The sequence below is a fragment of the Hibiscus syriacus genome, unplaced genomic scaffold (assembly GCF_006381635.1).
Source record: "Hibiscus syriacus cultivar Baekdansim isolate YM2019G1 unplaced genomic scaffold, ASM638163v2 tig00112285_pilon, whole genome shotgun sequence".
Lineage (NCBI taxonomy): Eukaryota > Viridiplantae > Streptophyta > Magnoliopsida > Malvales > Malvaceae > Hibiscus > Hibiscus syriacus.
The window spans coordinates 3,761,391-3,774,451 of record NW_024063293.1 but is presented as its reverse complement, the minus strand read 5'-3'; the positions used below and the strand labels follow the sequence as shown (position 1 = coordinate 3,774,451).

General features: G+C 34.3%; 1 protein-coding gene and 1 pseudogene across 1 annotated transcript; both read right to left on the bottom strand.

The window, feature by feature from the left end:
- Positions 1-908: 908 nt before the first annotated feature.
- Positions 909-6,726, bottom strand: LOC120177380 (probable ADP-ribosylation factor GTPase-activating protein AGD14). The gene is made up of 12 exons (XM_039183556.1): positions 6,419-6,726; positions 6,016-6,077; positions 5,020-5,107; positions 4,870-4,931; positions 4,678-4,774; positions 3,740-4,192; positions 2,697-3,209; positions 2,487-2,597; positions 2,293-2,409; positions 2,127-2,213; positions 1,549-1,670; positions 909-1,422 (listed from the first exon to the last, which is right to left on the bottom strand). Exons 1-12 carry the CDS (start codon positions 6,512-6,514, stop codon positions 1,368-1,370), a joined length of 1,863 nt encoding a protein of 620 aa, XP_039039487.1. The 5' UTR covers positions 6,515-6,726; the 3' UTR covers positions 909-1,367.
- A 2,805-nt stretch (positions 6,727-9,531) lies between these two features.
- On the bottom strand, positions 9,532-12,424 carry LOC120177133 (annotated as a pseudogene).
- Between the last annotated feature and the right edge of the window lie 637 nt (positions 12,425-13,061).

The window sequence follows — 13,061 nt, the reverse complement described above, 5'->3', positions numbered from 1 at the left end:
CATGCATGGATTTTGTCCCTTTGTGGAGACCGTTTTAGAAATTTGGAGTATTTAAAGGGGAAGGGAACCTTTAGTGACGAGAGTCCGTTACACGTGCGGGTGGATATTGTCCGAACACGTGTGTGTGCTGAGTGCGTACTGTTTATTTTGTAACGGCAGCCGAAAAGAAAACCATAGTAACGATAACGAGATTTTGGACTCTATGGGCCCATCTCTTTTTCTTTAAAATAATCAACAATAAAATGTCAAAAAAATAATTTAAATCGATAAATATCACTGAATTTTAGTTTCATGTTTAATAAGAGCAATAGGTTGTTAAATCCTCAAGGACGTGATCATCTGATTATTTATTTCTTGTGAACATTAGTCTGTATATGAATTTTATCATTAAATTTCAAAATATTTTACTTTTAGGCACTTAATTCTAGTTTACATATCAATTTAGTCCCCTATTAAAAAAATAGCAACTCTTATAACAGTCATTGTCGATCAATTGTCACCCTTTACTGGCTAACATTCACAATAAGATAAGTACTAAAATATTTGTATTTCACTTTTAATTATATTACTTTTTTAACGGCAAGTAATCAAAATGAAACCAAAAAGTAATGTTAAGTATAATTTTGAAATATAAAATAATTAGATGACCAAAAAGGAACGTGAGTAATAATTGGGGTACTAAACATGTACTTTACCCTAAAAAGTAAGGCAAATGGATGAAAAAAATGAACATCATGACTTGTAGCTGATAGAGACTAAATTACTCCGTTTATTTTTAGAGGATCCAATTTACTCATTAACAAAATTGAGAGGACCCCAAAATTATTTTGACCAAAATTTTGCAGCCTAGTATCAAAAGGGGAAAAAACTAAAAACTACAAATAAGAGAGAAATTACCAGTATAGGGATTGAAGCAAAAACTAGTTCAAGATTTACTGAAGACACTTCTAAATTTGCAAGAAAAACAATCCAAAGAGAAAGCTGCAAACAAATTACAATACCATTCATGTCTTTGCCACCCTAAGAACCATAAAAACCAAAGCCTCTCTCATACAATTCTGTCCCGGTGCATCATTGCTTCCAAGGACTGAATCCCGACGCGACACTAAAAGGAATTTCCGGCCTCGAGAATGGTATTATTTTGTGCAATGAAAAAAAAATTAGAATGACTACACAGTAGAATTAGTTATATTGTACGTACCGAGACATTGACCACGTCATGGTGTACCAGGCAACTACTAGACTGAAAAAAGACTAAAAAGCTACTGCTGGCGGTAGTGTCTACGCGAACGGGTTTCCTCCGATGGAAGCAACAGGCCCTCTACTAGACTGAAAAAAGACTAAAAAGCTACTGCTGGCGGTAGTGTCTACGCGAATGGGTTTCCTCCGATGGAAGCAACAGGCTCTTGGGCCGGGACATTCCTGTTGATATGTATATATATAAAAAATTAACTTCCAAAAGCATGATATATGCACAGTCACTTTCATTTTCTTTTGAAAATTGAGATGACAGTGATGAAATAGACGATAACATGATAAGCAACTTACGGTAATTGTGAACTTGGTGTTGCTGGATTCTGAGGAAGCCACGGTTGAGGTACACCACCGAGAAAGGGAGAAGGCAAGTGAGCATTAGGAAGTGTGGCTTTTATCGAACTTATATCAAAGAACTGCAATAAGCCATAAACCAGTAAGAAATTTTTTAGAATCAATATTACAAGTGCCCTTACCCACAAGAGATATGTTCCAAATCAACGTAAAGCATGGAATACTAAACGGGAAGGACAAAACAAACATTATTGACATCCTCCGGGGAAAAAAGTGTTCTCCAAGCATGCTAAGATAGGTAGGTGAAAGAACTAAAGCAACATGCAGTTTGTTTATAATATGCTGGAGATACCGACAAACAATGACAGATAAAATCACAGTAAATATTCCCTTGGAAGAAATGGTAAGCAAACTGAACCACCCATCCCCATAGAACAGTGCAAAAAGGTTACATGGATAAACAGATGCATTTTATCCTCGAGTAAAGATTAATCACTTTTATAGAAACAACAAAGTATGAAGATATCGAATGATCAACATGCATGATATATTGTCAGGGGAAAAAAACCTTGATATACCATATCGTTTTGTTCCAACTCAGAATCATAAGGAACATCAAATGGGTTGGTTGATTTATGATTGGCAGCATGTGACTCTTTCTCTCCCTGCAAAATAAGTTCAAAACCAAAAACGAATTAAATAAGCGATCGAGAACAAAAGAACCAGTAAGTTAAAAGAACAAACCAAAAGTGGATTCATCGATGGAGCATATGATGGTGCTATTCCGTTCTCTGATGGAACAGTAGCAGCAGCAAAACCAGATTGGGAGTCAGCTTTTTGGATGCCATCATTATCGTGGTTCTGCAGGAACAAACATTTTAAACATAAGTTAAAGAAAAGTTGATATTTTGGCATCATTAGAAATAAAAGTAGCGAACCTCTGAAACTGCTAAGCCCAAATGTTCATCAGTGCTTGCCAAATGATTGTATGTTACTACTTGAGGTCCAACAGGAAGTAATTCAGCAAAATCATTAAAAGCATTCCATGACTGTTCAAAGACAGTGGGTCACTTGACTATATGTTTGACAGGAGATAAACGTTTATATTTCAAACCATAAGCATATGTAGGCCAAGCGAAGTGGCTGACCTGAGTGCCAGTTGCAACAGTGGATGTTTGACCATCATGCCCCTCTTGCCATTGACTAGACATTGTTGACCTATCCCTAAAAGCACTATAATTTTCAACACATAACCACTGCACGGTTGTGTTTAGGGATGATGGTTGGTCAAACTTCACTGACAAATCTTCATCACTGGGCATCAAAGCAGGTAAAAGATTTTTGGTTACTGGATCAGATGCTGCAGGCTGAGGACTATCAAATGTTGCCCATCCTTCATTTTTAGGTACAGGTAACTCGGACGATTTTCCATCGAAACTTGTAGCTGGTTGCTGCTCAACAATCCCAGCAAATAAGTCTATAGATGGAGGAGGTTGGTCTAAATTCCCAGGTGGCGTTGATGAGACTGCAGCAGGTTGTAATAAATCTTTGGAAGAAACTGATGATATTGCAGGTAACTGAAACAAATCTATTGGTAGAGAAGCAGAAGCCTCAGGTGTATTAAAGAGATCCAGGCCACCATAATTCACGGGAACAGATGACTGCGTGATGGTAGATGTTTTAGCATAACGGAACTGATCAGTTTCTTCAGGTTCAGAGACAACATTATGGTCATGCTGACTTGTATTAACATGCTTTTATTAATGACACATTAAACACCTAAGCTAGATTCATATTCCAGCAATCAAAAAGTCAGCAAAAATAACATTACCACTTTCAAGAAACGCTAATGTTATCTCCAAATGAGAATTTAATTATAGGTCTTTGTGCATGCACCATGCATGCCTAGGTAGCAACTGACAATAAAACTATGCATGTGTAATGCCTGAATTTTGAATTAAAAAAGGCAGGCTCGACTAGAATGTTTTTAGATATGTTAAGAGCTACACAATTTATCACGAAGGTTTGAGCTCTTTTCTTGAAGTTTTATAATCACCATAAGGAACTTCCCCAACAAAGTGCAGACATTGCGTTTCAATAATGCTTCAGAAACATCACATGTTTTCAGATGTAGTGAAGGAATTAAAAAGAAATTAATTCTCACTAATTATATGCAAGTGTGAGATATGACCTGGGGTGGTGGAACCCCTCCAGCATCTTTGTGGGAACTTGGGTCCAGAGACGGATTAATCATCTGATGATGTGTATCTTCACTTGAAACATCTATTTGAGATTGAAAAGTTGGGCTTGCAAATCCAACATTCTTCCGGAAATTTGGTGACCCTCTACCAGATGCGAAGGGATCACCTCCACTAGATACAGAGAAGTCTGAAACCCTAGGAGCAGAGCCCTCATTTGCAAACCTATCGTCAAACATTTGGTCACTTAAGTGACCAGGACTGTAAACAAAACTAGAAACTTTCCCCATATAGTGCCCTCGGTCTGAACCAGGCTTCCTAGAAAGTGCAGCAGCAACTTGTTTACCATAACGCCGGTCTTCATATTGATAGTCATATGGTGGACTTTGAGAATAAGAATGATAAGAGCTGGCACGTCTCATTTCATCTTCATGATTTCTATGACTCTGTCAAATTCATTTAAGACTCACACATTTAAATCACTGCTCCAATATCTAGAGAAATGTATTCAAATAAAACTGAGAGAGGAGCATGTAGAAATGCTAATATCAAGAGGTGAGCTTGTCCAGTGTTATCAAGGCCTAGGTGTTGCACCTTAGTGCCAGAAGGCAAAAGTGCCTCAGACCATTTCAAGCAAGTTCATTTTTTTTAAATGACCTTAATAATGGAGAGATCAACTCCACTTTCTATAAAAAGTTTTTTTTTCAAAAAAAAGAAAGAAAGATAAAGCTAAAGTCATTTTAGGAAATATATATATGTAAATTAGGAAGTTCAACCTCGTATGAAATCATCCACAACCGTATTTGTTTCACTTTATAATTAGAATGTATGGTTTTAGGGAAAGATCCAAGCAGCATTAAGGTTTAGCAATAAAAATTAATTTGAAGAATTGAAAGTTTGAGCTATGTATATCATGTACGAAGAAATTAACCTGCATGTCTCTTGGAGGCTTGTCATGCGTTTTTCCTCCAGCGTATTTTCTGTCCACATATACATTCTTTATGAAGTCCCGGATTTTATCAGCATTGCTGCAATGAGAAAGAGTTATTAGAAAATCCCATATCTATCGAGAACGTGCTTAGTACTTTAAGTGAAAAAAGAAAAATAAAAACCTATTCTGCACCTGCTGTCTGGCAATCTTTGCCTCTGCAGGTCCCAATCCTTAAGATAAATATCTCTTGCACGCTAAAAAGAGTAAAACAAAGAACTTTAGCATTACAATAAGCGTCACAATCTTGCCATAGATAACAACAAATGTAACACGTTTACACACCTGATTACCACCATTCTGAAGAGCTTCAACTTCCTGTGAAGTGAACTTTGACATTGATACAGACTTTACACGATGCGTAAACTCACGACTGCAATACAAATTAATATGAACACAAACGAACACCAGCATAAGAAAGAAAAAAATGGTAGAACCGAAAGGCTCAATTCTGCGATGTGGTGTCACTCCACCATAATCATGCAAAGTAAATATAAATAAACAATCATGGACCAAATTGGAAACGAACCATGCATTAAGTCCTTTCAGTTAAGTACACTTAAAACCATCACATGAGCAATAACTGAAGTCGCAAGAAGTTTATCTTTTCAAAAATCATAATGCATGAATCCTATGCTGCACCTACTCTACATTTCTTTAAGTACCCACGTCCGACACGTGGGTATGGGTAAATGGTCATCTGAGCATGACCTACAAAGATCTTCCAAATACGTGGAAAACCTTTGAAAAGCTTGACCATACTAGTGTCAGATACTGGGACGGAACCACATGGGAGGTGAGAAGGGAAATTGCTCCCCCGCCCCCAAACTTTGATGGTTTAATTGGTTTTAGGTCACTAAAATTTTTGAAATCAATGCAATTAAGACATTGCCCCTCCCAAATTTATTGGTTTAATAATATTTCAGGACCCTTTTAGTTTTAAAAATGAAATTTTAACTTCTAGTTTTTTTGGTTTAATTACTCTTTAAGATCCTTCAATTTTAAAATTAGTGAAATTAAACCATAACTCCTTTAACTGTTATGGTTTATTCGATTTTAGAGATCCTATTTATTTGAAAGTTAAATAACTTGCCCCCTCATAGTTCAATCCTGACTCCGCCCCTGGTAGGATACATACCCGTATCCAATAACCACAACCAAGTTCAAGTAACATAGCATTGATGAATTTACATAGTTCCAAAAACCGCCAAGGTTCTCAACGGTGAAATTATTTCTCTTTCAAAATAGTAGATGCTGAAATAACTAAAATAAAATACTCACTGAATCCCACTGCAAGTCATGCAAATGAAAGTCCAGAAATTTGTGCAAACATACTGAGGACCCTGCAACAATAACCTGAAATCTATTAGTTTCAGCAGAATATAGAAAGAAACAACAAAGCAAATCTCAACACTCTTTTCAAACCAGCTGATTTATCATCTTCAAAATCACTATTAATGGATTCATTGCATTCAAGAATCAAGAAAACCCAATTTGGGAAAACCATGTCTAAACCTCAAATCCATCTTCTTTTTCACTAATTACAAACCCAATTACAGAAACCATTTCTTTCCATTTCACCATATTTTTTTTTTTCTGAACACACGACTTAACTACAAAAACACATAAGCCTACAGCTTTTTTTCTCATTAAAAAAAAAGAAGAAAGTTTGAAAAAAAATTACCAAGCTGTTACAGTTAATGCAACGACGATTAGGAGGCAGTTTCATGAGACCTCTTATTATCTTCTCGTTTCGTTCTTCTTCTTTCCTGCTTCCCATTTCTCAAAACAAACAAATATGATATTTCAAAATTAACAAAAACCCTCAAACACTCCCTGAAAGCTTCAAAATTTATCAAAAACCCAGTTGGAATTTACAACTTTTTTGCTCGAAATAAACCTTATACTAAAGCATAAATGGAAGAAAATTTAGAAAATTAGAAGCTTTGGGTTTTGGCCTTTTGGGGATTTTTGGTCACTAGAAAAAGGAAGTCCTTTTTTTCCTTTTTAGTCAGCATGGTGATAGGGACAACAATACATGTGCCTTAGTTTTGAATAACAATAATAAATTAAATTAAATAATTATTTATCTATTTTCAATTATAGATTAATTGATTTTTTATTTAAAAAATCTCAACTAATTAAGTTTTTAATTTATGGTTAAATATTTTTTAGTTTGATAACGTCTAATTAGTTAACATTTAAATAAGATGAACATTTTAAAATTTTAAAAATCTTTAAAAAATGAAATATAAAAAATTTAATAGGAGAGACAAGTTTTTAATTGATTTAAACTCGATTTAAATTGATCTTAGAAATACTTTTATCTATCAAAATTTAATCCAAAAAATTAATTACAAATTCAACTATAATCTGACTTAATTTATATAATTTTTACTTTTTTACATATTTTTTAATAAAATAAAAAATAATTGAATAGAATTGATGAGAAATAAAAAGTTAAACGATTCAATTAAGAAAGTAAGCAAAAAAATTAAAAATAAAAGTAAAAAATTAAAATAATAATGAAGATAAATTGGATATAAAGACGTTTTTTGTTTAATTCTCTAAGAATATCATGCTTTAATTATCTAGACAAGTCAAATATAAGAAAAGATGAATGTTTAATCCACTATATTTGCTGAAATGGATGATTGGAAAACAAGAAATTAAAATACTCATTGCTAAATTTGTGGAGTTTAAAGTGTTTTTCGATTAAACGAACATCAGATAGGCATTACTGATATTGTTTAAAACTCAAACTGTCTGCAGTTAAACCAAGATTGATTCCATCTCTGAATCTGTAATTGTATACCCAACACTGATATTTGTAGCATCTTGGGCAAAATTAAGTCCAGGCGAGGCTGCATCCCTAGGCTGTAAATGAACTGAACGTTCAACGAACCGTTCATGAACCGTGCGGCGGGAAGTTCGTTTATGTGCGTTTATTTATTAAATGAACGAACATGAATAAGATTTTGTGTTCGTTTAATTAAATGAACGAACACGAACATATGTCTCGTTCGTTCATTTACGTTCGTGAATGTTAGGTTATGTTCGTTTATGTTTGTTCGTTTATGTTCGTTCGGTTATGTTCGTTCATTTATGTTTAACCCAATCTTCTTAAATCAATTTTGGTGATCAATTTGTAAGTATCTTAAAAATATTAATTAATCTAATATTCTGATGACCAACCTCATAATTAACCCAATTTTATTTGAAGATTAAATCAAATATGTTAACCCGTGAGGCACCTCGCACCTATATTCATTTTCCTCCTTTTTCCCAAACTCTAGTGTTCACTGGAGAGGGGAGACGATCGATGAAAGCTTCAAAACAATTTATATTATAGTGCAATTTGAAGTTTTACAGGTCTGTTTTCATCTATTTATCTGTTTTATTTGGCTTAATAGTTGATATGTAAAGTTATTGTGGAAGTAATGGGTTTTCCAGGAAGAACCCATTAATAAGTAGAAAATACACTTTGACAATGAACTTTTGTTTTCATAGTTATTGTGTGACCTTTAGTTGTGGAGTAGACTTTAGATACATTAAAATTTTGAATGGTGGTTTAGCAATAATATCAGTTAGATATGTAGCATAAGAGGGATTTCGAATCTATGTTATTGCCTTGTAGTCCAATTTGTACCCTTCAAAATTTTTATGCTGTTAAATTTTCTATTCTGCCAATGAAAATTATCATTATTAACAAATCTCACTAAAGTCTGACATTGAAGTCACCAAACTTTTAACCGGCGAATTTATTAGAATAACGTAGTGGAAAATAATTGTTCATATGTAATCATGGACCACTAAGATAAATGTTATAGCGTTAAATTAAAATCATGTGAATCATTTAACATCTTTAAAAGATCGATCGAAATATCTGATATCTTCAAACATTTCATCACTGCTAATCAGTTCTTACATTATTTATCATTGTAGATTTGGTTAATTTGCATTGTCAACTATTTTTCATAAAAGATCAATGGAAGGCAAGGTCTCCAACTTTTATGTTCGTTTATATTCGTGTTCATTTATGTTTGTGGTCGTTTATTTATTAAATGAACGAACATGAACAAATTTTTTTTTTGTTCGTTTATGTTCGTTTATGTTTGTATTCGTTTATGTTCATTTATTTATTAAATGAATAAACATAAACATACCTCTGTTCGTGTGCGTTCGTTTAAAGGCCTATGCATCCTGTTTAAGCCTCTTAACATAATTGGACTTGCTCCTCTTACCTCCTGTGCATCTGACTTGGCTCAACATACTCTTTTCATGTAGTATTTTTATTTTTATACTATATGATCATATTCTTCGCAAGATTCTCACGTTTTTCCGGTAATAAAAAACCATATCCGACACGAAATCGGATAGACATTCAACAATTTTCATCAAACAAAGATATTCATTAAAGAGAATGCCAAAAACTATTGTAGCTTAGACTAATAGGGTTCCATACAATGCAATTCTAGAAAACAATGCAATATATTGCTGCTAGGTACAAGATACCAAAGGTGGAAAAACCCTACCATTGCAAGCAAATATGCTAAGCAAATTTGAGCACAAAAGATAGATTCCTCCACCACGATACCATGCCAAGCTCCGTGTGTGGTCTACATCGACGAAAGACACAAAAAGGGATAAGTGGGCTTCATCACACTTTATAAGAGAAAAGTTCAATGGTAGTTGTAACGACGTTAAATGTCCGATTCAGACACTATTAATGCTATACATAGAATGAGAGAGAGCTACCACTGTATCAGTCGGCTGGGAACTTGAAAATGAGACAGCACTTGCTATCCAGCTCTATCTTCTGCAACTAATGTAATAGAGTTACAACAATGCATACAAACAAAATGAATGTGACAGCCTTCAGCTTCGTCGATGAGCTAAATAAATACGCCTTGGTGATCAAGATGGAGGGATATACTTAAGATGTTGCTCGTAGAAGTTGATTAACTGAAATGGAAGGAAAAAAGACAAAAAAAAGGTGCTTGAATTGTCAGCTCTTGGAGCCAGTTCTGATTAAGGAAAAGATTGGGCAAGAAGATGAACCGTTACCAGCAGTGGATTGTTAGCTTTAAGATATTGGTTGTCCACCATGACCTCTTTTCCATCAGACCTGTCAAAAACGCGCCAAAAACAAAATTTGAGTACTTTCAAACTATACGATCATATATAATATCAGTAAGGGTCTCTTCTGATTAACATCAAAATGCAAAACCTAGAAATTTGAGTATTCTAACAGTTCATGTCACAAAATTAGTTACTATGTCAGTGGCCACTGGCAATAGAAACATCAACTTAAATATTAATACAGCAGAATATGATAGCTTATGCAAACAAGAACCATACTTCAACCCAATAACACCACCCACCGAGTGCAACGCAACAAGTCACATTAACCAAAACTTCGGAACTTTCATAGGGCAATAAATTGATTATGATCTGAAAGCGCATATACGTTGAAGGATAGAAGTTTCAACATAAAAGGTACTAAACAAAACGTAGATATACAAGACACAATAAATCAGCCAATTAAGGTAACAGTGGCAAGCAATTATACACTTTAGGAAGTTATTTGCAGTCCAATTACTTCTTGATAGAGAAAAGAGAACAGATATAATAAAAGCTTTATTTCATTTATCTGGTAAAAAGATGTCTCACTTTCCACTACAATAGGTTTCAAGGTTTAGAAGACAGAAGCACAGAGAATAATTTCCATATAAAAGGTGGTAACGAACCTGAGTGCCAGAAAGGTTACAGAGACATCTTGATCATTGTCTGATATGGAAGCTGAAAATTCTACAGGCTTGATGATCTTGGTTATGACAGGTACATTTACAGAATTATCAATCAGGGGCCTATGACTCAAACCATCTGCTGTTAAACCAAGATTAACCATTTCCATATCTGCATCTGTAATTGCATAGCCAACATTGATAGCATTTTGAGTCAAATTAGGTCCAGTAGAAGCTGAATCCTGTTTAAACCTCTTAACAGAACTAGGCTTCCTCCTTTTAGCTCCTGTGCGACGATCACTCGGAACTGATTCCCCAACCCTTGGTAGCTCATTGACAGGACCATCACCTTCAGAAGCCTTGCCTTCTTGGAACCGTACTGCAAACTTATCTGCGTTGGTCCCTTTGGAAGATAGTGCACCTTTTAGCTCACTAAGCTTGGTATCATAATCATTTTCATCCTTCTTCCCATCAATTATCTTTGAACCGTTTGCAGAACTGTTTTCCTTAACTCTCTTAGATCTTTTGACAGTGTTGCCATTTCCGTTACATTCTCCCTCACGTAATGACACTGTAACTGTACTTGAAGCAGAAAGATCAGGAATGCCAGAATCATCAATGGGAACCAAGGGAGGCTTATCAATAACACTAACTTCAAGATCAGTTGAATTATATGTAGCAATAGAGGAACTCGTCTGCTTCTTCTTGGAATGTGTATGAAGACCACCATGCTTGCGTTTGCGCTTTCGTCCCTGCTTCCCTGAATGTAAGCTTCAAAGCATAAAGAAACGTAAGCAAATAATTACACGAAAGGACGAATTGATTCCGTACACCTTGTTTGCTAAACAGTTGAAGAGACGAAAAAGGAAATGAAGACCAGAATGTTACTTTCCCAATTTATACAATTTTCCTTACCCTATAAAAGGAAGACACAACTAAACTTGACCAAATAGTTATCACAAACTAAACAAATTCAACCATTTGCCATATATCAAAGGGATCGATAGCACTAATTAGTAACTTAACAATAAAGCCGAATTTGGCTACTCGATCGAAGACTCTCGGTCTAATTAATATGAAACAAAAATAATGAATAAATGCATTCGAATATAGGAAGTCAATGAAATCTTACCTTGCCTCAAATACATCTATAACATCAGAACAAGACTGTAGATTCTCCAATGGCTCCCATGTATTCGCAGCTTCCGGCCATCCACGCCTTAAAAACACAATAACAATCACCCAAAATCAATTACTTAGTTTACCATTTTCTTAAGAGAACAATTCATAATCCAGTCAAGAGAGATGGAATAAGGGTACTCACCATTTGATGAGATACTGAAGCTGGCCCTATCATACACAAACAAACTCATAATTAGATAAAAGCAAAGAAGAGAAACTGAAAACAAGTCAGATTTGAACACAAAAGAACCCTTTCAGCTGGCTGTTTGGTTCAAAAGAAAATTAACCCAAGAAAAAAGGTATTAGCGAAGAATAAAAAAACAACCTTTCGAACCCTTTTACGACGAATAGCTTCAATCTCAAAGAACCCATCATCAAGCTTAGTCTCTCTTCATCTTTCCTCTCACCATTTTCTTCTTCCTTTCCTTCTTCCTCTTCTTCGTCTTCTTCTTCTTCGTTATCATCTTCCTCCTCGTGATCCTCTTCTTCTCCATCTTCCTCCTCCCTTTTCTGCCCAAGTCCATTTTCAACTATTTCATCTCCTGTCCCTCCCCTTTCCTTCTCTTTCTCATCACCCTCTCCTCCACCTCCTCCTCCTCCTTCCTCACTCTGAGATATCCTTTTCCTTCCTTTCATTTCTAAAACCAAAACCCAAGATCACAAATGAAAAAGTTGAACCAATCCCCAAAGTGTTTGTTTTTTGTTTTCCCTCTCTATCTTTTGCAATGAATTTTGAGCTGGAAGCACAGAAACAATTTAGAAATAAAGGTGATTTTTCTTTCGGGTTAATTATTCCATTCATACATAAACTATATTTGATTCTCAATTTTATACATAATGTTTAAAATTTTTTAATTTCATACATTATATTTTTTGTCGTTAACGGATTCACCCACTTCCATCGTGACGTGAACCTTACAACCACTAATAAAATGACACGTGGTACTTAAAAAACATGTTTTTATTTTTTTAAATAAATTACATCATTCATTATTCAATTATCTTTTTACTTTTATTTTAGTCACTAAAATTTTTTTTTTTTTAAATTTTTTTATTAAACTATAGAATTACTCTTATTTTAATAACTTAATTTTATTTTAATAATATTTTTATAACATGGCATCAGTTGGTATTATTTTATTAATATTTTTTATGACATGACATCTATTAGTAATATTTTCTTAATATTGTTATTACATAAAATTAAAATTAAAATTAATCAATTAAAGTCTCTAAATCTTGTACTCAAACCCAAATCACAAACTACCAAATTTCTTTAAAATTCCCTAAATGGATTTAGCAAGTTAAGTTTTTTCGCATCATTTTCCTCCAACCCTAAATCTAATAATCATAAAGAATTGGAAATCTAATAATCATAAAAAATTGGTACATTTCAAA